Source organism: Suncus etruscus, chromosome X, assembly GCF_024139225.1.
Source record: "Suncus etruscus isolate mSunEtr1 chromosome X, mSunEtr1.pri.cur, whole genome shotgun sequence".
NCBI lineage: Eukaryota > Metazoa > Chordata > Mammalia > Eulipotyphla > Soricidae > Suncus > Suncus etruscus.
This window is the reverse complement of record NC_064868.1, coordinates 39,606,167-39,632,082: the sequence shown is the minus strand read 5'-3', so window position 1 is coordinate 39,632,082 and position 25,916 is coordinate 39,606,167. Positions and strand designations below refer to the sequence as shown.

The 25,916-nt window shown below is 37.3% G+C and overlaps 1 protein-coding gene across 1 annotated transcript in view; it reads right to left on the bottom strand.

The window, feature by feature from the left end:
* The window catches only part of SYTL5 (synaptotagmin like 5), a 438,357-nt gene that overhangs the window by 117,400 nt on the left and 295,041 nt on the right, over positions 1 to 25,916 (bottom strand). The window contains exon 6 of the mRNA XM_049767126.1: positions 13,749 to 13,883. Coding sequence (XP_049623083.1) covers positions 13,749 to 13,883 — 135 coding nt within the window. The remainder of the gene's footprint in view (positions 1 to 13,748; positions 13,884 to 25,916) is intronic.

Here is a 25,916-nt window from a genome sequence, read left to right as displayed (position 1 = left end):
TTTCTCATCCACAACCGAGAGGAAAGGTTCCTGACACACCACCCCCCCCCACACACAAACCCTGGGATATGGCAATGAGAAGGTATGGAGCCAGTGGTTGTTCCCATGACAATATGCTTCAAGAGTGGAGAAACCCTCAATCTCTTAGGCCACGGAAATTTCCTTCTTTCCCCAATACTTACTGTGCCTATACAAAAAAAAATGGTGGGGTAACACCAAGCCCTGCCACTGCACCACTTTTTCTGGTTTTGTTTTGCTTTATTTTTTTGTTTTTTGATAGTATCTCACTTCTCTTTTTTCTTCCACATTTTTCTTTCTTTTTCACTTTTGTGGATATTATTCGGTGATTTTTTCTTTCTATTTTAGTAGTTGATACCAAGTATTTTCTTCTCTTTTGCTTAACCTTTTTTTAATCTCCAACAGAATAGCATAACTTGAATCATTCAGCCTCATAAATTGAGGGGGGAAAAGAATGATACCAGGACCAGTCATATGACACGTAGTGTAAATAAAAAATGACCAGACTGGAACACCAAACAGAATAGATACCCAACCTATAACAAGCTGTAAGGTGGAGACCAGTGACACTAGGATTCTGGGGCATAAAGGAGGGATATGTGGGAGACAAGCTGGGAAACAGGAGTGGAGGGAGGACAGTATTGGTGGTGGGAAAGCCCTTTATTCATTGTCACTATGTACTGTAAATAATTCTGTGTAATGAACTTCAGTCACAATAAAAAAAAATGGCCACTAAACCAAAAAAAAAAAAAAAGAAGTGAGCAATCTGAAGAAATTATTCAAGCAGCTATTCTAGGTATATTTCCTCATTTCTTATGACTTCATTGTAACATACATCCCTTTCCTTTTTAGAAAGGTTGGTGTATTGCATTTTATTTAATGAATCTTAATGTTAATTATATGAAAGCCTTATAATTTCATTACTAAAACAAAAGCTTATTTGTTTGGTAATGTGAAAATGTTTAAGATTTTCTCAAAAAAACAGTCTGTTTTTTAATGACTTTCTAAAATGGAGAAGATAGTCACTCAAAGGTCAGAACTGAGTATGACGAAAAAGCAGCTTAAATCAGTCTAACTTTCAGTCTGATATTTTGGTTTTTTTTTATTATAACAATAAAGTTACAATTTTATATGTTATTTCTAACTAATTTCTGTAAGTCAGTTGTGGTGGAGATGCTTGCAGTCATGAAAACTCTTGACTGTGAACTAGAAGTTGGCATTAAACATTGCTTTCCCCTGTAGATACAAAATAAAGTTAAGTATTTAGCAGAATTTAGTTTTCAGTGACTAACTAGAACTAGCACTTATTCTGTACTTAGTTCAGATTTGCTAAACTTGGGTATAATTGATTCTATGTTGCATATGAGAAGAAAGTTATCAACGTAACCAAAGCCAAATATGGTGTCCAACTTAGCTCCTCATCTCACCTATTGTATGAGGAATGTAAAAGTATATGTATAAGATGTATTATAAAAACTGTATTGTATGAGGAATGTTTTAATAAACTTCAATATTTATACTTTACCAACCTGAACTTGGTCTCCAGCACATATAAAGTTGTTCTATGCCTCTTTTATTTTATTTTATTTTATTTTACTTTTTTATTTCCTTCATTTAGAATTTTCTTCTTAACTTTCTTCACCTGATCTGGTACTGAATTTCTTAGAGGTTATCTCTATGAAGCTGCACGAAACCTCTAGAAGTCTGAGGCCTATCTGTAGTTTTCCCAAAGTATGAAAACATTTTCTGTGATGACAGTATATTATCGTGAAATAATTTGTTTAGTCATATCAATTTTCCAAGCCAAATTAGAGATCCGTGAAAGAGTGAAATAGTTCCATTGTTACAGAACATGTTCACTGACACTCAAATATACTTGCTAGATTAATAATAAAATTCCTCATTAAGTCATATATCTACTTGTAAATGATTTTTAGCAAAAAAAAACTCCATGATCATGTCTGAGCCACTTTGAGAAAGAATACATCACACAATACACCTAATATAATAGTGAGAAAGACAAAAAATGTATTATGCTGGAGAAAGCAGATATGTTAATTGAGATAATAAAAATGGTAAAACAGTAAACCTGGGAGAAAATATTGAAGAAACAATATTGCCTTTGATCACAAAAAAAGGCAAGCTAAAGACTGTTATCATTCAACCAAATAAAGTACTAAACTACCAAGCCTCCATATTTCCTTACTTTTTGAAATTACAAGAATAGACAAATACACATAAATAAAACAATTTGGACCTTTGGAAAAGAATTTCTTAATTTTTTTCCATTTATAACCCCCTTATTCTCAAGAAAGTTTTACATGTCACTGGGTAAATACATTAAATAATATTTATATTAATTAATATTTATATTAAATAAATATATTTACTGGTAATTTTACATTCATATTAAAACTTATAACTTCCATATTAACTATTTGATCCACAGTTTAAGAAGTTGGGCTGGGCCCGGAGAGATAGCACAGCGGTGTTTGCCTTGCAACAGCCGATCCAGGACCAAAGGTGGTTGGTTCGAATCCCGGTGGTCCCCCGTGCCTGCCAGGAGCTATTTCTGAGCAGACAGCCAGCAGAAACCCCTGAGCACCGCCGGGTGTGGCCCAAAAAGCCAAAAAAAAAAAAAAAGAAGTTGGGCTTTGTGCCAGAGAATAGCACAGCACATATGGTGCTCGTCTTGTATACAGGTAATATGGTTTTGAATCCCAGAACCACTTATGGTCTCTGAGCTATCAGGAGTAATCCCTGACGACATAAAAAGTTATTTTTGAGACAGTTAGGTTTGTCCCCTAACCAAAAACAAGCAAAACCCAACAATAGTTAAGTTTAGGAAGGAATATGGAAGACAGTTTGGATGGGATATTGAAGCAGATATTGATGCACATTATCTCTCAGCACTCACTACTCCAATAAAAATTCTCACTGCTGAGAATATTACCAATGTTATGCCTGAGAGCTCTTTTGGATCACAGGACCATAGAATTCCCCTGAATAAAGGCAAGAAGAGGGGCTGGAGAGACAGTACAAAAAGTAAGGCACTTGCTTTGCACACAGCCAATCTGTATTCCTTCCCTGGCATCCATATGGTCCCCAAAGCATAGCCAGGACTAATTCTTGAGCACAAAGCCAGGAGTAACCCCTGAGCATCGCTGGCTGTGAGCCCCCAAACAAACAAAATTACAGAACGAGCAAAAATAAAGGCATGAAGAATGTTAATGCCTTGGAAGCAGTCTTCTATCAATAGTAATAAACATAGAACTAGTGTATAAATACCCCAGATTCTCAAGCTCTTATTTGGTAACTCTGATATGTAATATACACTGTTTTCTAGAGTGGTCCAATGAGATAGAATTCTAGTTTCTCAGAGAGAGCAATTGCTTTAATGACATACTGTTTTTAATGTTTCACATTTCCCTGACTCACTTCCTCATTCCCCTGGCTTTGCTAAGACCATATCCTTAAATGCATTACTTGCTTTTGAATTCTTTTTTCAGGGTAATCAAGTTAGATGTGTATGATTGCCAGAAGCTGAATTTAAAAAACAGACTTTTGAGTTACAGATAGAAGTTTCTAGGTAAAGAATAAGTTTGCAAATCCAGTCATATTAGAACTCTTACTAATAGGGTCAGGGACTAAGTAATTGAAATATTCTTTTGAATTTACCTTCTCTTACCTGTTCTATCTCAAGCCAATTATTTCATGGAAATAAGATACACTCTTTTTATGTCATCATGTTTTTCTTTGGGCTGTTAGAAATTTTAAGAGCTTGTTGCTTTGATTGCCTAGCCCTTGCTGACTCTAAAAAGAGCTGATTTACTTACAGTAGGTTAAAATAGGAAGGAGGAACTAGCACCAGACAAATGTTGCAAAGGCACAGACAAGAGGTGAAAGCAATTTTCCTTTAGAGGACAATCTTTGACATTCTTAGACTTCTGAATTATAAACAATTATAGCTAGTATCAAGAAATAATATTTACATTCTTTTAGAGATATGCTAGATATTTAAACAAGTTTTATAAGCCTGATAAGAAAGGGTGTTTATTAAGGATAAGAGAAATCTAGCCAGTAGCATTTTAGCTAATATACAAAAACGAATCATATTGACTTTTTGAATATTATTCTCAGTCAAGACTAGAACACTCCCAACTTGCCACATTCAAGTGATGAGTAAGAGGATGCAGCTTAATCGGCATTTTAATTGCAAAGATGTCAATGCAAATTATACTCAGGAAGGAAATAATTTTTCTTTTGATGAAAAAAGGATATAGGATAATTTATCCATGAAAGGGGTCACATAAACTCACTTTGCCAATAGGCTTTAGGGAAGATAGTCATGATAATTCTAAACAAGTTATTTTTACTGATGTGATGAGGTAATAAGAGGTAGTATGAGGTGAGGAAGGGGAAGACAGAGGATGGGAACACAGACAGACAGGATGTTTATAGAGTCAGACAGAGGGTGTCTGGGGGGACTTAGCACTAGGAATGAGAGTAATACAGGCTAAGTAACAGAACTTCAGAGGAGTGGGAACCTGAGTAGAACTAGATATAATTGGTTTGTGTTTTTAATGGGGAGGGAGATAAAAAGTCAGTTGCTGAGGTAATATTCAATTGTATTGTATATATATGTATATGTATCTATATCTAACTGTATGTAGTATTCCATTGTGTATAAGTATCACATCTTCATGATCCACTCATCTGCTGGTGGGCATTGAGGTTGGTTCAAAATCTTGGCTATTGTGCTGAATGCTGCAAAAAATAGTGGATTTCATACATACTTTGGATTGAATGACTTTTCGTCTTGGGGACAGATACCCAGGAATGTGATTGCTGGGTCACATGACAGCTAAATTGTGAGTTAACTGAGCACTCTCCACACTGTTTTCCATAGGGGTTGGACCAGGCAGCATTCCCATGCACAATGGATGGGAGTTCCTTTCTTTCCACATCCCAGTCAACAGAGATTGCTCCTGTTATTTTTGATGCATGCCATCCTCACTGGTATAAGTTGGTATCTCATTGTTGTCTTTATTTGGTTTTCACTAACAATGAGTAATTGTGAGCATGTTTTCATATGTTTATTGGCCATCTTTTGGTCTTCGTAAAAAGTGTCTATTCACATTTCCCCATTTTCCTATGGCTTTGTTAGATTTTTTGGAGCACACTTTTCTGAGTGCTTTGTATATCCTAGATATCAACACTTTATCTGATGTGTTGAGTGCAAAAATTTTTTCCCATTCCATTAACTGTCTTCTAGGTTTGAGCAGTATTTTTTTTCAACGCAGAAACTATTTAGTTTGATTTAGTCACATTTATTTAGGTTTGATGCTAAAATTCTTGCCACTGGCAAGACATTTTTCATATATAGGTCTTGAAGTGTTTTGTTTTTTTTCTCAATGAACTTTATAGATTTGGGTCTGATTGCAAGGTCTTTAATCAATTTTGAGTTGATTTTTGTGTAAGGTGTGAGGTATGAATCAATCTATAATTTCTTACAGGTGGTTATCCAGTTGTTCCAACATTTGTTGAAGAGACGCTCTTTGTTCCATTTCAAGTTCTTGGCTCTTTTGTCAAATATTAGTTGACAAAATATTAGTTGTGGGTATATCCCAGGATATTCTATTCTAACCCACTGGTCGGAGACTCTGTCTTTCTTCGAATACCATGCTATTTTGATCACTATGGATTTATAATCAAGCTTCAGCTTACATAAAGAGATGCCACCCAGCTTCTTGTTTTTCAGTATGTATTTGGCTATTCTGTGTCTTTTGTGAATAGATATGAATTTTATAATTGATTGTTCTAAGAATTAAAAAACTGGGGCTGGAGAGATAGCATGGAGGTAAGACATTTTCCTTTCATGCAGGAGGTCATCAGTTTGAATCCCGGCGCCCCATATGGTCTCCCGTGCCTGCCAGGAGCAATTTCCGAGCCTGGAGCCAGGAATAACCCCTGAGCACTGCCGGGTGTGACCCAAAAACTAACAAAAAAAAAGAATTTAAACACTAATATCTGAATTTTGATAGGTATTGCATTGAATCTCTGTAGAATCTTAGGTAAGATAGTCATTTTGACCATGTTGATTCTACTTCTCCATGAGGATGGAATGTTTCTCCATTTCCTTAGGTTCTCTTCATTTATTTCTGAAATGTTTTTGAAGTTTTCATGGTATAGTTCTTTCACTTCTTTTGTAAGATTTAATCCTAGGTATTTGATATTTTGGATAATATTTTAAATGAAATTGAATCCTTGATCTCTTTCTCCTCTACTTATCTATTTGTACAGAGGAATGCTACTGTCTTTTTTGTATTGATTTTGTAGCCAGCCACTTTGCTGTATTGGTTAATTGTTTCTAGGAGTTTTACTGTGGACTCTTTAGGGTTTTCAATATATGTCATCATTTCATCTGCAAAAAGAGATAGTTTTACTTCCTCTTTCCCTATTTGAATTCCTTTGATTCCCTTCTCTTGTCTGATTGCTATTGCTAGGACTTCTAAAACTATGTTTAAAAAGAGCGGCGACAGTAGACAGCCTTGCCTAGTTCCTGACCTTAGTGGAAATGCTTTTAGCTTTTTGCCATTAAAGATAATGTTGGCTGTGAACTTTTTATAGATAGCTTTAACTATCTTGAGGAAGTTTTTTTCCAGCCCTATTTTGCTGAGTGTTTTCATCATGAATGGGTGTTTGATTCTGTCAAATGCCTTCTCTGCATCGATTGATATAATCATGTGATTTTTTTGTTTTCTTGTTATTGATGTGGTGTATGATGTTGACTGATTTGCGTATGTTGAACCATCCTTGCTTCCCTGGGATGAAAATTACTTGGTCGTGGGGTATAATCTTTTCAGTGTATTTTTTGGATTTGGTTTGCTAACATTTTGTTGAGGATTTTTGCATCTATGTTCTCTCATGAGATTGGTCTGTATTTTTTTCTGATGGGGTTTTTGCAACCATTGGGAATGAGTGTAATATTAGCCTCATAAAAAGAGTTTGAAGTATTCCTGTCTTTTCAATGTTTTGGAAGAGCCTGAGGATCAATGGTATAATTCTTCTTGGAATGTTTAATAGAATTCACCTGTAAAACCATCTGGACCTGAACTTTTGTTTTTGGGGAGTTTCTAAATTGCTGATTTAATTTCCTTAGATGAGATTTCCTTATAGGTTTTCTACATCTTCCTTGTCCAGTCTTGGAAGATGATATTTTTTCAGATATTTGTCATTTTATTCTGGGTTCTCTAACCTGAGTCCAGTTGCTTGTAATAAGTACTCATGCTGTTCTGGATATCTTGTGGTTATTTTGTAACCTCTCCCTTTTATTTGTGATCTTATTTATTTGGGATTTCTCTCTCTTTTTTGGTTAGTCTTGCTATCGGGTTGTCTATCTTGTTTATTCTTTCAAAAACCAACTCCTGGTCTCATTGGTTATTTGTATTGTTTTCTTGGTTTATATGTTGTTATTTTTGCTCTGGATTTTATTATTTTTTGTCTTCTGGCTGCATTTCTTTTCTGCTGTTTTTGATCTTTAAGTTGTCCCTTTAAACTCTTGATTTTGTTATTTTCCTCTTTCCTGACATAGGCCTGTATTGCTATAAATTTTCCCCTAATTACTGCTATTGCTATGTCCAACAGATTTTGACAGTTTATCTCCTTATTATCATTTGTCTCAACGAATTTCTTTCTTTTTTAAAAGGACACATCCTTCACCAGTGCAACATTCCTACCACAAATGCCCTCATGTCTGCCCTCCCCCACACCAGCCTGTATTCAAGACAGGCTTTCTACATCAATGACATTGTTATGATAGTTCTCAGTATAGTTATTTCTCGGACTGCACTCACCACTATTTGTGGTGAACTTCCTATCTTGAGCTGGTCCTTTTGGCCATAATCTCTGGGAATTATTTCAATGTCTTTAATTTTTCTTAAAACCCATAGAAGACTGAAACTATTCTATATCTGTCTCTCTCCCTCTGACTTATTTCACTCAGCATAATAGATTCCTTGAACATCCATGTATAGGAAAATTTCATGACTTCATTTCTCCTGACTACTGCATAATATTCCATTGTGTATATGAACCACAAGAAACCTTTAGCCATTCATCTGTTGAAGGACATCTTAGTTGTTTCCAGAGTCTATTTTAAAGAGTGCTGCAATGAATATTGGTGTGAGGAAGGGATTTTTGTATTTAGTTTTTGAGTGCCAAGGGTATATCCCTATTAGTGGTATATCTGAATCAAATGGAAGTTCAATGTCCAGTTTTTTGAGAAATCTCCATATTGTTTTTCATAAGGGTTGGACTAGATGGCATTCCCACCAGCAATGAATAAGAGTTCCTTTCTCCCCACATTCCTGCCAGCACTGATTGTTCATGTTCTTTGTGATATGTGTCAGACTTTGTGGTGTGAGATGGTACCTCATTGTTGTTTTGATTTGCATCTCCCAGATGATTAATGATGTGGAGCATTTCTTTTGTGCCTTTTGGCTCTTTGTATTTCATCTTTGAAAAATTTTTCATTTTTTTCCCCTATTTTTGATGGGGTTAGATATTTTTCTTGTTCAGTTCAGTCAATATCTTGTATATTTTAGTTATTAGTCCCTTATCTGATGAATATCAGGTAAATAGCTTCTCCAATTCTGTGTGTTTTGTGTCTGAGGCAGTATTTCTTTTGAGGTGCAGAAGCTTCTCAGCTTAATATAGTCCCATTTTTGTATCTCTGCTTCAAATTGTTTGGAGAGTGCTGTTTCTTCCTTGAAGATTTTTATTTGCAATATCCTGGATTGTTTTTACCTACATGTTGTTCTATATTACTTATGGTCTCAGGTCTGATATCCAGGTCTTTAATCCATTTGCATTTGAACTTGTTGCATGGTGTTAGCTGGAGTTCTGAGTCCATTTTCTTTCTTTTTTTTTTTGAGTCCATTTTCTTGCAAGTGGCTGACCAGTTGTGCCAACATCAGTTGTTGAAGAGGATTCTTTGCTCCATTTTTTTTATTTCTTTCTTGCTTTCTTCTTTGATCCATCTGTTGTTGAACAGCATGTTTTTTATTATCCAGGTGTTGGATTTTATCCACAGCTTCTCTTTAAGCCAATCTTGATCTCTATTCGATAGTTATCTGATAGGGTACTTCTAATAATCCTTATATGTGTGACTTTGTGCAAGTTAGATTTATATTCTAAGTCATGGTTTATTCTAGATAAGATTCCATGGGCACTTGATAATAATGTATATTCTGTTTTCTGGGGTTGGACCGTCCTATGTAATTCCATTATCCAAATTCTAGTTTCTTATTTAGGGTTCTTATGTCTTTGCTAGTTTTCCGCCTAGTGGATCTGTCTAGTGGTGATATTTGTGTGTTGAAATCTACTACTATTCACATTTCCTTCCCTATGTTTCTCCAGGTTTGTAAGCAAATGCCTTACATATTTTGCTGGTTCTGTATTTGGTGCATAAATGTTGATCAGCATTAGTAATTCTTGATCTATTTTTCCCCTGATAAGTAAGTAGTGACTTTCTTTGTCTCTTATCACTTTCTTAAGGTTTAATAAATTTGGCCTGATATAACAATGTCTATCTCCACTTTCTTTTTTTTTCCATTGGCTTGAACAATTGATTTCCATCCTTTATTCTAACCCTGTGTCTATCCTGTACTTTAGGTGTACTTTTAGGTTTCTCGCAGGCAGCAGAAGTCCGATTTTTGTTTTCTAATCCAACCCTCTTCTTTGTGTCTTTTAATGTGGGGGGTTTAGTCCATTGACATTTAAGGAGATTATTGACAGAGAAGATTGTTGTTTCATTGTATTGAGTAAAGTTATTATTGTTACAGTTGGATGTTTGAGTTTTGTAATTCATCACTGAGAAGTTTATTTAGATTCAGTTTTATTAGCAAAAGAAGTGTGAGTTTTTATTGTCTGAGAATTTTGCCAGGAAATGGACTCTTGGTTGGAAGTTTCTGTCATTCAATAGTTTGAAAATGTCATTCCCTGTCTTCTTGCTTGAATTCTTTCAATTGGGAGATCTGGTTTGATTATTTTTCTGTCCTTTGTACTTGAGGTTTTTTCACACTTATTGCTTTAAGAAATTCATCTTTCTCTATATTTTGTATTATTATATGTCTTGGTGTTGGTTTATTAGGGTCTATTTTATTAGGGGCCCTTTTTGGCTCTTGGATTCGCACTGTAGCCTTATTACAGAGGGTGGGATAATTTTCTGCTATTATTTTCCTCACCACTTGTTCTTCCCCTTTCTCTATTTACTCCCCTTCTGGTATTCCTACAATCTGTACATTATTTCTTTTGCCTTTGTTCATCAAATACCTAACAGTTGCTTCCAATGCTTTACCTCTTATTTCCCTATTGTCTTCTTTATCATTTTTAGTTTCTAGTTTTTCTTCAAGTTCTTCTATACGATTCTTCAACTGTGTAATTTTGCTATTACGTCTTGTTAAGATGCTTTTTGTGTCCTTTCTTCCATTTGTATGGATTCTCTCATCTTCTATAAAAGTTCTTCTTTGAGTTGGTTGATGTGTTTATATTTACATTTCTTGAACTCACTGTCTAGTTATTCCTTGATTTCTATTGCCCTGGCTTGCATTGTAAATTTTAGATCCTCATCTATTGGACTTGTGCATTTTTGGTGGAAACTTGCTAGAATTTCTATCTATATCTCTGGCTGCTAGTGTCTTCTTTAGTTTGCCCATATTTCTTCACAGTTAGTGGCTTAGATTATTTTGCCCTCAGGTCTCAGCTCTCCTTTGTCACCTGTGGTCTGTAGCTGGGTCCCTTCTCAGGACTGAGGCCTTAAATGAGTATGATGGCAAAAATCGCTGAGTTTTGGCCCTGTCCACAGGTCTTTTCCTTCCTATTACCTTCCTGAGGGTGTAGTTCACCTCTTAGCCACAGAACTTAAGTCAAGTAATGGCGACAACCAGCCACTCAAGACCTATCCGCAGGTCTCCTCCCTCCCATTGCGAATGTGTGGGTCCCCTTCCATGCCTCAATCCTTATGTGTGGTTAATGGCGGTGCCCACACCAGTGAGAGCCTGTCCTCCCTCCTGTTACTTGCATGAAGGTGTGGACCTTCTCTCTGTACCTCAGTCCTTATGAGCGGTTAATAGGCTGAACTCTCGAGTTAGAGCCTTTCCTACCCACTGTTATCTGTGAAAAGGTGCAGGCTATCTGTCCCTCAGCCCTTATACGCAGTTAACAGCAGTGACCTCTCCCTCTTTTCCATATTCTAAGATGAATTATAGGGGGTGATGCATGTTTGCTTGTTGAACCATGAAAATAAGAAAGTATAACAGTTTACTACCTGCAGAATTATTGCAGCTCCAACCACAGGAGAGGAAACAAGAACATTAGTTGACAGGAGCTAAGATGAGTTATTGCCTGCCCCAGCCTCTAAGAATAAATTTGAGATAATATAACTAATTTCACAAGGCTGCTCAGGAATGAGTCACTGTGATTAATATATGGTCTATGGAAAGGACACTTTTCTTTATTGATCTCCCTAATATTATTACTTACTAATCAGAAAACACTCCATGGCAAGCTTCATTAAAACCACTCCTGAAGACTATGATTATCTATAAACTATTCCAGAAACTTAAAATTTAAAAGATAAAGTATAGTTAGGGACCTCCTTCCAGTTTACAAAAACAGAATATATAAGTAAATACAATATAATTTGGTAAAATATTCATGGTTTTATGTTATTTAGACTTAACCATAGATAAGATACAAGAAATTAATCCAGGGAGAGATTTTCTGAAGGAATGGTGCAAACACTGAGAGATATATCTTAGCCATGTTAAATAATTGTAAATTATTTAATCTAAAGTTAATAAAGGGGGAGCTAGAGAGGTAGTACAGAAGGTAGTAAGGCTCTTGACTTGCAGAAAGCTGAAAAAGATTTGATAATCAGCTTTCTTTATGGCCCCCCAAGCATTACTAGGAGTAATTTCCTGAAGATCCAGGAGTTAACCCCGAACATCGCTCGATGTGCCTTGCCATGTTCCCCCCAAAAAAGTGAAAAACATTTGTGGTTGTTTTCGGGGGCACATCCAGTTGTCCTTAAAGCTTACGCCTGGCTCTGTACTCTCAGGTCACTCTTGGCAGAGTTTGAGATACTATATAGGGTTCCACAGATTGAACCAGAGCTAGCCACGTGCAAGGCAAGGGACTTACCTGATGTAATGTTTCTCAAGTCCTAAAGTGAAATTTTGTTTGTGTGGCCAGAATTCATCTTTTTATCAAGAAATTCCATATGTGTAATAAAACATACATTATATATACCAATAAATATTTATATATTTTTCCTCTTAAATGCTAATCTGAAGTGTGAAGCATAGGGCTCATCTATAGACTTCATAAAATCCTGAAAAAATGGCAACAATAACTTATCCACAATTTTGATCACTGAGAGTAGGAGTTCAGTAATCAAAGAAAAAAGAGTGGTTTTATGTAAAGGTTTTGTGTAACATGACACAAATAACACTAATGTTCCTTATAATAAGGGAAAAAGATACAAGGCAGGTGACCATGAGAAAAAAATAGAAGAGTGACCTCTTTACGGAAATTTTCTGTTCTTTATTCTAAAATAAATGACAGGAGAGTTTCCAAACCTTAAAGAAAAATATCTTGGTTATACTCTTTTATTTTGCAGTATCACTACAGTCCCAGGAAATAAAAGTGGTGGTAACATCTGGATGAACAAGAGAAAACCCATTTTCTCCTCTCAAGGTTAAATAATATTCTGACCATGAAAATATGCCTTGGCGTATGCCCCAAGAGGATATAGAAAATCAAGTCTGATATGAAATGACTATGCTCACAGCTACTTATATTTCTCTTTACTTGACAAAGTGATTGTTGTGGAGCTTTCCTCTTGACCCCAATTAATAACAATGGAATGACAAAGATTTAATGAACATTTTATTATGATACAAATCAAGATGTTATTCATAATTGTTTTTAATCTGCAAAGAATATGTTTGACTTTGTGAGGTTTTATTTTTCAGAAGTTTAAATATAAAAAGATAAGTAAATGGAAGTTTCTGGGATATAGCTCCATGATAAAAACTCTCTTAGAACTGTGAGTCTGTGTGTTTGATCCAGAGCATCATCTCACATATCAACTGCAACCCCAGTGACAATGCCTTAGCCAAGTGCCACAGAAAAGATTTCAATCTCTGTGTATCTAAACAAAGTATGCAAGCCACTAAACCAATAGTGTGATATCAGATATCACAATAAACACATCATATCAATCAAATGCTCAATTGAAACAAAGAAATCAGGTATCGGGGTAGACTGATGGATTAAAGGTTTAGACCTGCAGTTTTTATAAGCAGTAGGCCCAGATTTGATTCCTGGCACCTCATAGTCACCTGAACATAGAGCCAGGAGTAACCTTGTGAACAATAATATTGTGGCAGAATAGCAACAACAATTAAGGAAAATAATTTTTTCTTTTCATTTGAGCTATAGTCCCAAACTCCCAAATACAAGTGGTGACACAAATAATTTCTAGAGTCTAATTCTGAGGAAGTATAAATGCTTTTCATGTCAGCTAAAACACATCTTTCTTGCTTTTACATCACATACTACATATATTCTTGGAGACCAAAGCCTTCAGATATATGAAAGCACTGCAGTATGTCAAGTCATCAAATTTTCCTTAGGTAAGGTAGCTCAGTGTGCATATGTCTTACCTGTCTGAACCAGAAACAGACTTAAAACTCCCAAAATGTTGGCTGTCCAAGTCTAAGCTGTAGCTCCGACCACTTTCAGCTTTTGGAGTTATAATTTCCCCTCGGGTAGCTGATCTGAACTTACTGAAGAGAAATCTGAAATAACATAGGTTTATGATATGAGAATACCATTTATTAATACCAACAAAATGAGAAGAAAAGTACCACTTCTGGTACTTTCCACAGTAAATTAGTCTTCAATAAAATCTCAAGGTTGAGATGTTCTAGGATATCCCCAGAACCTCTGAAGTATAATGTAAGAGTAGTGGTGAGAAGGCTAGTCACCCCAAGGTCAGTCCACTCACTAGTAAGTTAAACCTCTGTACCTTCCAAGAAATAAATGATCATCAGCTTCAGAAACTCACCAGTGGCCTGGGATGATTTTGTTCGAAACTGTGCTCAGAATTGGGAATTTGAATTCACTTACTCAGAGAAGGGAACCAGGATGATTCTTCCAAACAAACCATAGTAAGAACTTACTAGACTTGTAGCTTCATGAGAGAAGCAAACCCTCCTTTATAGTACTCTGTCACATCCTGTGAGCCCAACCTGATGCCTGGACACTAACTGCAACACAACTTGTTCTTGTTCGTGTATGTATATACGAAGTATGGAGAATGGTAGATATCAACTTTATATCTTCCCTGATATTTTTTAACTCAGGGAATAAAATATGACCAACGCAGTATCTGTATTTGCAAGGTAGGGAGTGAATTGCATCCGCATATCATTAAATATCTGAAATTTTTAGCAAAAATAGCTTTTTAGGAATTGAAATTCAAGTCATAATGATTGCTACAGAATGCACAAAACTTGCTTTCCAATGCACTATATTTCTCAATACATTTTTATGTTTAGGTTAGGTATCATGATTTACAAACTGTTATTAGGATTTCATACATGAACTATTCCAGCACCATACTCTCCACTCAGGTTGCACACTTTCCTCCACCACTGTCTTTAATAAAAATCTGAAGCTATTATATATGATGCATTAAAAAGCTCAGTCTATTTACTTTATATTCTACTTTATTCTAAGGAAAATAACATATCCTGAAGGCACAGAGACAATCTTAATGGAATCTTCCAAGGTGACTGTTCCAACAGCCTCAAGATAATCCTGTCAATATGTCAAAAACTTTAATCTAATAAAATACATTTTTGTATAGAAGAATAGCACTGAAAATAATGTCAATCTATGCTACGCTGACAATAACCATATACACATATCTTTTTTTTAATATTTGATTTGGAGCCATACCTGGCAGTACTTAGTGAACACTACTGGCAGTACTTGGGGGACATTATATGGAATCAAGGATCAAACTAGGGTCAAGTGCCTTAATTCCTGTATTATCTTTCCTCATCCAACTTCTGTATATTTAAATTTGGAGGTAGTATTAAAACCCACCATTACTCATGGCTTTTTCCTTGTTCTGTGTACTCAGGAATCACTCTGGTGAAGCCCCACTCTGGTGGGACTCAGTGGGCCACATGAAATGTTGGAAATAGAACTCAAATTGGCTGTGTTCAAGGCAAGCACTCTACCTTATCTACTATTGTTCTGGTCCCCATATCTGTTTTTTTTAAAGGAGTCTACAACTAGAACCATCCTCCCCCGTTTAGAAATATTTGAGACTGTTCAGGTTACTTTTATAATTATCTTCATTGTATTTTATTACTTTCGATTTTTGAATCACACCTTGATTTTCTCATGGGTTATTACTGACTGTACACAGAGCTGAATCCTGGTAGACTTGTGGGGGACATATAAGATTCCTGGGATTGAACTCAGGTCAGCACATTCAAGACAAGCTCCCTATCTTATACTATCACACTTACCCCTATTAAATTCCTTATCAAGTTCTTCTTACTGTAATTTAATGTCCTTTCAGATAACCCTTATGCCTTATTGACATTAGTGATATAGTTCACTTATTTAATAATTACTTATTGCCTATTTAATCTCCCTGTTTCAGAAAGATTTCCAGACAGAATGTATTCTCATCTTATATAGTCCTAATTTCTTCATATCATATAGTAAAATTTAGGGTTGGACATTTAACTTTTGGATATTATATTCCTAGAATCCTGACAACCATCAGGAGGGTTTGGTAGAAAGGTTCTTAGAACTGAACTAAGAAGTTAGATTTGGGTGGGGTAGTTTGCTATTGGTTCTTGGTAATTAATAAACTCAAGAAGGGTTTTAAATAAATTATTAAGTTTTTAGCTCTAAAGAATCCAAAAGCATGACGGAAGGAGAGACTTTGTAGACACAGGACTGAGGCCCAGTAAGACTCCACCTGGCAACAGTGCTGGCTTAAGAGTTCAGCAGAAACAAAAGGCAGCATTAAGGAAACGAAAGACCACTAAAAGGAAACGAAAGACCACTAAAAGTTAAATTTCTGTGCCAAATACTCTGAATATATTAGTTCTACAAAAACAACAAACAAACAAAAACTCTTGACCAACCTTAAGAAGATCTATCTATAATTCTATCCTCAAAGTCATTCAGAGGTTTCTCTCCTTTGGAGAAGTCCATAATTATTGTTTAAAAACCAGGGGGCTGGAGTGATAGCCCAGCTCTAGGGCATTTGCCTTGCACACAGCCAACCTAGGACAGATCCAGGTTTGATCATTGGCATCTCTTATGTTCCCCCAAGCCTGCCAGAAGCGATTTGTGAGCATAGAATCAGAAGTAACCACTAAGCACTGCTGGGTGTGACACAAAAACAAACAAAAACCTTATTCTCTCTAATTTTCCTTTGTCATGCTCTTAGTTTGTCTTGTTTTGTTACTGGCCACAACCAACAGTGTTAAGGGTAGGCTCTGTAGAATGGAATTTCTCCTGGTGGTGTTCAGGGCACCATATTGGATGCTTGGGATGGAACCTAGGTCAACATCATACAGGGCAAACACCCTCTCTGCTCAAGCCCTTTTATCATACAATTTTAATAAAATGCTTTTACTTCACTCTCCATTTTCTCCTGAAATTCTATTCTCTGAGAAAATATTCCTGGACATCTAAGTAAAATTTAGGACTGACTTTCATTTCTTAAAAAGATAAATTCCTGGGGGCCGGGCGGTGGCGCTGGAGGTAAGGTGCCTGCCTTGCCTGCGCTAGCCTAGGACGGACCGCGGTTCGATCCCCCGGCGTCCCATATGGTCCCCCAAGAAGCCAGGAGCAACTTCTGAGCGCTTAGCCAGGAGTAACCCCTGAGCGTCACAGGGTGTGGCCCAAAAACCAAAAAAAAAAAAAAGATAAATTCCTCACTCTCGCCTGGATTCTACATTCATCAAGAAATTGGGTAGCAGGACTCATTTCCCCACTTGATAAAATGAGTGGGACTCAGGTATAATTTGAATACTGAATTCTGGAAATGATGAGACATCAGGTCTGTTCCATGCAGGTATTCAAAATAAATACTCATTAGTTCCACATGTCCAAGCACTTCCCTGGTTGACCACGTTTGGTAGAAAAAGAAGCTGTGAGGGAGGGACTCCAGAGCATGAAAACCGGCAAGACTTTGCAAAAGCCGGCTCCCTGTGTGTGACATCAGGCGGGGAAAATCCACAAAAGTACGCCTGCCCAGTGGGGCCCAACTGTGAAAAACTGTGAGTGTGACCTGTATATGTCTGTCTACTGTCCTCTTGCATGAAACTCTTGTGAGTGGGGCAAAAAGAGGCTCCAGAAAACTCACTCGCCCAGAGGCCATATTCAGGGAGGGACTCCGGAGCACGAAAACCGGCAAGCCTTTGCAAAAGCCGGCTCCCTGTGTGTGACATCAGGCAGGGAAAATCCATGAAAGTACGCCTGCCAAGTGGGGCCCAACTGTGAAAAACTGCGAGTGTGACCTGTATATGTCTGTCTACTGTCCTCTTGCGTGAAACTCTTGCGACTGGGGCAAAAAGAGGTTCCAGAAAACTCGCTCGCCCAGAGGCCATTTTCAGGGAGGGACTCCAGAGCACGAAAACCGGCAAGCCTTTGCAAAAGCTGGCTCCCTGTTGTGACATCAGGCAGGGAAAATCCACGAAAGTACACCTGCCCAGTGGGGCCCAACTGTGAAAAACTGTGAGTGCGACCTGTATATGTCTGTCTACTGTCCTCTTGCATGAAACTCTTGCAAGTGGGGCAAAAAGAGGCTCCAGCGGAGCATGGCCGCGTAGCGAAGTGGAGCGGCCATGCACTCTTTCTAAGGAAAGAACAACATTGCAACAAGAAGGAAAAATCACACTAAGAATGGCGCTATATCACAGAAGCAAACATTTCTCTCCGGACTGTCTTCTCTGTTGCATGCTCGGGTCTAAGATTTGACCAAGTGTGAGGCTCCATCCATGGAGGACTCCCCTCCCTTAGAGGCAAGTCAGCCAATCCAGAAAGGGAGGAGCCAGAGGAGTGTGCTGCCTGCATCATATAGCCAATGAATACCACCACAACACGTAGAAAAACCCACAATACAAGTGTGACAATGGGGAAACAAGGCAGGTCAGCATCAGACATAGAGAATGAAGATGACAATTCTGATGACCAGATAATGACCAACAATCTAATCAACCTCTCAGATAAGGACTTTAGACTAGCAATATGGAAGATGTTCAAAGAACTCAAAGAAACCATGGATTGAGTTGAACAGAACACTAATAAGAACCAAGAAAATATGAAGACAGAAATCACAAAACTCCAAACTGAAATAACATGTCAACTAACAGGACTGAAAAAGTCAGTAAACAAAGTGAATGACAAAATGGATAAGCTCTGGGACAGGGTATCAGAAGCTGAGAATAGACTTGGTGCTGTGGAAGATGAAATACATAACAATTCCATAGAGCAGGAGAGATTGGACAAAAAACTTAAAGCAAATGAGCAGACAATGGAAAAATTAGTCAAAGAATGGGAACAGATGAAAATAGAAGTCTATGATAAGATCAACAGAAACAACTTAAGAATCATTGGAGTCCCAGAGACCCAGGAAGAAAATTTCCAGGAAGAATCAATGGTCAAGAACTTCATTAAAGAGAAACTTCCAGAGCTAAAGAATATATGTGATCAAATCCTGCATGCCCAAGGAGTACCAACCAAAAGAGACCCCAGAAAAACCACGCCAAGACAAATCCTAGTCACAATGACAAATCCCACAGATAGAGACAGAATTCTGAAAACAGCAAGATCAAAAGGGGAAATCACGTTCAAGCAAGCTTCCCTGAGATTTACAGCAGACCTGTCACAAGAAACACTCAATGCCAGAAAGCAGTGGTGGGATATTGTGACAAGACTGAATGAAATGAATGCTTCACCCAGAATACTATACCCAGCAAAACTCACTTTCCAGTTTGACGGAAGAATACATGGTTTCACAGACAAAAAACAGCTCAGAAACTTCACAGACTCAAAACCAGTTTTAAGAGAAAAACTGAAAGACCTAATCTAAGACAAGACTACCCAAAAGACACACCAAATTTCAAAATAAAGATGGCATTAAATCCCAGGACAATTCTTTCTCTCAACGTCAATGGACTAAATGCACCAGTCAAGAGACACAGAGTGGCTAAATGGATCAAAAAACTCAATCCAACCTTCTGCTGCCTACAAGAAACGCACCTGAATAGTCAGAACAAACATAGACTCAAAATAAAAGGCTGATAAAAATTATCCCAGCAAACAACACCCATAAAAAAGCTGGAGTGGCCATACTAATATCAGATAATGCAAACTTTATACTCAGGAAGGTTGTAAGGGACAAAGATGGACATTTTATATTAATCAAGGGGTACGTAGAGCAGGAAGAATTCACTCTCCTAAACATATATGCACCGAATGAGGGGCCAGCAAAATATTTAATACAACTGTTGACAAATCTGAAAAATAATATCAATAACAACACAATAATTTGGGGGACCTTAACACGGCTTTGTCAACACTGGATAGGTCAACCAGACTGAAACCCAACAAGAATATACTAGACCTGAGGAGAGAAATGGAAGAAAGAAGCCTAGTGGGTATATATAGGACACTCCATCCCCAGAAACCTGGATACACATTCTTCTCCAATGTACATGCGACATTCTCCAGGATAGACTACATGCTGGCACATAAAACATACCTCCATAAGATCAAGAGGATAGAAATTTTACAGACTACCTTCGCTGACCACAAGGCTCTGAAATTATTTGTGAACTCCAAAGGGACTCAGAAGAAACACTTTAACACCTGGAAGTTAAACAGCCTCATGCTCAATAACCAGTGGGTCCGAGATGAAATCAAGGAGGAAATAAAAAGGTTCCTGGAAACAAATGACAATCAAGACACAAACTATCAGAACTTATGGGACACTGCAAAAGCAGTATTGAGAGGAAAATTTATAGCTTTGCAAGCACATATTAGGAAGAAAGAAGGAGCTTACCTGAGTAGCTTAATGACACAGCTAATAGAACTAGAAAATGCTCAACAAAAGGACCCAAGAAAAGGAAGACAGAAGGAAATAACAAAGCTGAGAGCAGAAATCAACGAAGTGAAAACTCAAAAAACAATCTGAAATATCAACAAAAGCAGAAGTTGGTTCTTTGAAAAAATAAACAAGATTGATAGACCACTGGCAAACCTAACAAAGAAAGAGAGAGAGAGAAACTTGATAACTCGTATCAGGAATGAAAAAGGAGAGATCACTACTGATATGACAGAGATTCAAAGGGCAATCAGAAAGTACTTTGAAAAAATCTACGCCACTAAAAATGAGAACCTGGAAGAAATGGATAAATTCTTGGACTCTTATAATCTTCCACGGTTGAAGGAAGAGGATGTAGCATATCTAAACACCCCCATCACCATTGATGAAATGAAAACAGTAATCAAATGTTTGCCGAAAAACAAAAGCCCAGGTCCAGATGGATTCACTAATGTATTCTATGAAACTTTTCAAGAGGAACTACTGCCAATCTTGGCAAGACTCTTTTATGAAATTGAACAAACAGAAACACTTCCAAATAGCTTTTATGAAGCCAACATCACCTTGATACCTAAACCAGACAGAGATGCTACAAAAAAAGAAAATTACAGACCAATATCACTGATGAATGCAGATGCAAAGATCCTCAACAAAATCCTGGCAAATGGGATTCAATGCCTCGTTAAGAAGTTCATCCACTATGATCAAGTAGGTTTCATCCCAGGAATGCAAGGCTGGTTTAACATTCGTAAATCTATCAACATAATACACAACATCAATAACAAGAAATAAAAACCACATGATCATATCAATAGATGCAGAGAAAGCATTTGATAAGGTCCAACACCCATTCTTGAACAAAACTCTCAGCAAGATGGGAATGGAGGGAACCTTTCTTAATATAGTGAAGGCCATCTACCACAAGCCAGTGGCAAATATTATCCTCAATGGAGAAAAACTAAAAGCCTCCCCTCTAAATTCTGGCACAAGACAAGGCTGTCCTCTCTCACCACTCCTATTCAACATAGCACTGGAAGTACTTGCTATAGCGATTAGGCAAGAAAAGGTTATCCAGGGAATCCATATAGGAAAGGAAGAAGTCAAGCTCTTACTGTTTGCAGATGACATGATACTCTACTTAGAAAACCCTAAAGACTCTATCAAAAAGCTTCTAGAAACAATAGACTCATATAGCAAAGTTGCAGGCTACAAAATTAACACACAAAAATCAATGGCCTTTCTATACACCACTAGTAATAAGGGAGAAATGGATATTAAGAAAATAACCCCATTCACAATAGTGCCACACAAACTCAAATATCTTGGAATCAACTTGTCTAAATATGTGAAGGACCTATCCAAGGAAAACTATAAAACTCTGCTCCAAGAAACAAGAGAGGACACACGGAAATGGAAACACATACCCTGCTCATGGATTGGCAGGATTAACATCATCAAAATGGCAATACTCCCCAAGGCATTATACATATTTAATGCGATCCCTCTAAAGATACCCATGACATTCTTCAAAGAAGTGGATCAGGCACTTTTGAAATTCATTTGGAACAATAAACACCCTCAAATAGCTAAAGCAATCATTGGGAAAAGAATATGGGAGGAATTACTTTCCCCAACTTTAAACTGTACTACAAAGCAATAGTTATCAAAACACCATGGTATTGGAATAAGGACAGGTCCTCAGATCAGTGGAATAGGCTTGAATACTCAGAAAATGTTTCCCAGACATACAATCACCTAATTTTTGATAAAGGAGCAGGAAATCCTAAATGGAGCAGGGAAAGCCTCTTCAACAAGTGGTGTTGGCACAACTGGCTAGCCACTTGCAAAAAATTGAACTTAGACCCCCAGCTAACATCATGTACGAAGGTAAAATCCAAATGGATTAAAGACCTCGATATCAGCCCCCAAACCATAAGATATATAGAACAGTACATAGGCAAATCACTCCAAGACATTACAGGCATCTTCAAGGAGGAAACTGCACTCTCCAAGAAAGTGAAAGCAGAGATTAACAGATGGGAATCTATTAAGCTGAGAAGCTTCGGCACCTCAAAGGAAATAGTGCCCAGGATACAAAAGCCACCCACTGAGTGGGAGAAACTATTCACCCAATACCCATCAGATAAGGGGCTGATCTCCAAAATATACAAGGCACTGACAGAACTTTACAAGAAAAAAATCTCATCCCATCAAAAAATGGGGAGAAGAAATGAACAGACACTTTGACAAAGAAGAAATACACATGGCCAAAGGACACATGAAAAAATGCTCCACATCACTAATCTTCAGGGAGATGCAAATCAAAACAACGATGAGATACCACCTCACACCCAGAGAATGGCACACATCACAAAGAATAAGAATAAACAGTGTTGGCGGGGATGTGGAGAGAAAGGAACTCTTATCCACTGCTGGTGGGAATGCCGTCTAGTTCAACCTGTATGGAAAGCGATATGGAGATTCCTCCAAAAACTGGAAATCGAGCTCCCATACGATCCAGCTATACCACTCCTAGGAATATACCCTAGGAACACAAAAATACAATACAAAAACCCCTTCCTTACACCTATATTCATTGCAGCACTATTTACCATAGCAAGACTCTGGAAACAACCAAGATGCCCTTCCACAGACGAATGGCAAAAAGAACCTGTGGTACATATACACAATGGAATATTATGCAGCTGTCAGGAGAGATGAAGTCATGAAATTTTCCTATACATGGATGTACACGGAATCTATTATGCTGAGTGAAATAAGTCAGAGAGAGAGAGAGAGAAAGACGCAGAATGATCTCACTCATCTATGGGTTTTAAGAAAAATGAAAGACACCCTTGTAATAATAATTTTCAGACACAAAAGAGAAAAGAGCTGGAAGTTCCAGCTCACCTCAGGAAGCTCACCACAAAGAGTGATGAGTTTAGTTAGAGAAATAACTACATTTTGAACTGTCCTAATAACGAGAATGTATGAGGAAAATGGAGAGCCTGTCTAGATTACAGGTGGGGGTCGGCCTGGGGAGGAGGGAGACTTGGGACATTGCTGATGGGAATGTTCCCCTGGTGATGGGTGGTGTTCTTTACATGACTGAAACCCAAACACAATCATGTATGTAATCAAGGTGTTTAAATAAATTTAAAAAATAAAAAATAAAAATAATAATAATAAAAAAGAAGCTGTAATATCCCTTCTTTTGTATTTTTTTTGGTTTAGTGGCCACATCTAGCAATGCTCAAGAGTTACTATTAGATCTGCACTCAAGAATCACTTTGGTGCGTATCGGGAAATGACACAGGATGTCAGGGATTGAATCTGAATAGATTGTATGCATGGCAAGCACTATGCCTGCTATATTATTGCTCTGGCCACTCCCTTCTTGAGATGTCCATCTCTTTCAAATAAGTCACTCAGAACAGAACCATTAGGGCTTATATAATTGATTTTTCTAGTAACTTAATTCCTATCTCCCAGCTGCGGACTCAACATCCTGTAACCTAAGCAGTGATGCCTAAGTGAGAATCTACAAAATAAGTTTCCTAGAAATACGTTTGAGTTTTAGCTGACTTGAAAACATTGAAGACTTTGATGCTATTTGAATTTTTTGTATTGACATTAAACTATGGATTGCTTTTAAAGAGCCAAGCACTATGATGTAGGCTATAGCACAAAATCAAAACAAGCATCAGGTCCAGTTCTCAAGGAGCATTTGATTAATCCTGTTTTTCTGCAAGGTGTGGGGGTAGGGGTGTGGTATCAATGCAATCAATAATGCACAGGCAGAGGAATTGCTGAAACACAGTGAAACATAGATTGAACATGGCAGATAGGATCACTGTTGGCTCTCTACAGTTTATCAATAATTGATGAAGGATGCTTTTTCATGAGAATTTGGGGAGACTTAAGTTTTATTGTTAAAAAATTATAAAAATAAAAATAAAGTCTTTCTGCCAATTCAGATAAAAGACCAGACGTCTGTAAAACCCTCACATTGACTTCTGATTAGAGGCACTTCTTAATAGATTAGCATATGAGAGTACCTTAGTGCATATTAGAAATTTTACCTCTTCAACTATAAGATAGCAGCCCACAGACTGCAAAATGCAGGCGTTGAAGCAAATGTCTGCTCTGGTACTTAGAGCCTGCATTGTGAGGGCTGATTTGACGGGATATAATCACTTCCAATTTTCCAGTTTCTCCTTGAATCTTCCTTGCCTATTGGCTGCTCACTCATGCTTTCAATACTTAATACACAGATTTGCCTACTCAGTTATAGATAAGATTAATTTCCAAATGGCAATATGGATATTTCAAAAATATATATTTTATAGCTACTTAATAAATCATTTATTTGAACTATCATGATATAATGTCAGCATGTAATACAGGTGGAAAATTATTTTACAGCAAAACTGGTCTGACATAAAGTCTTCTGCTTATTAAAAATTTGAACCATTTGGTAGAAGATCAAATGAATATAGGGCTTACATATTCAGGTCATAAGCAACCTTTATGTATCTAAGAAATAAGAATAATTAAAATTGTGGCAGGCCACAAAATCAACCTACAGAAATCAATGGCCTTTTTATACACCAATAATGATAGGGAAGAGATGGAAGTCAGGAAGGCAATCCCATTCACAATAGTGCCACACAAACTCAAATATCTTGGAGTCAACTTGACCAAAGACATGAAGGACCTATACAAAAAAAACTATAAAACCCTGCTCCAAGAAATAAGAGAGGACACATGGAAATGGAAACACATACCCTGTTCATGGATTGGCAGGATAAACATCATTAAAATGGCAATACTCCCCAAGGCATTATACAGATTTAATGCGATCCCCTTAAAAATACCCATGACATTCTTCAAAGAAGTGGATCAAACATTTATGAAGTTCATCTGGAACAATAAACACCCTCGAATAGCTAAAGCACTCCTAGGGAAAAGGAAAATGGGAGGCATTACTTTCCCCAACTTCAAACTGTACTACAAAGCAATAGTTATCAAAACAGCATAGTATTGGAATAAAGACAGACCCTCAGATCAGTGGAATAGGCTTGAGTTCTCAGAGAACATTCCCCAGACATACAATTACCTAATTTTTGACAAAGGAGCAAGAAATCCTAAGTGGGGCAGAGAAAATCTCTTCAACAAGTGGTGCTGGCAGAACTGGTTAGCCACTTGCAAAAAAGCGAACATAAACCCCCAGTTAACAACATGTAGAAAGGTAAAATCCAAGTGGATTAAAGACCTTGATATCAGACTGGATACCATAAGGTATATAGAACAACACATCAGTAAAACACTCCATGACATTGAGACTAAAGGCATCTTCAAGGAGGATACTGCACTTTCCAAACAAGTGGAAGCAGATATCAACAGATGGGAATACATTAAACTGAGAAGCTTCTGCACCTCAAAAGAAATTGTGCCCAGGATACAAGAGTCACCCACTGAGTGGGAGAAACTATTCACCCAACACCCTTCAGATAAGGGGCTAATATCCAAAATATACAAGGCACTGACAGAACTTTACAAGAAAAAAATCTCATCCCATCAAAAAATGGGGAGAAGAAATGAACAGACACTTTGTAAAAAAGAAATACAAATGGCCAAAAGGAACATGAAGAAATGCTTCTCTTCACTAATCATCAGGGAGATG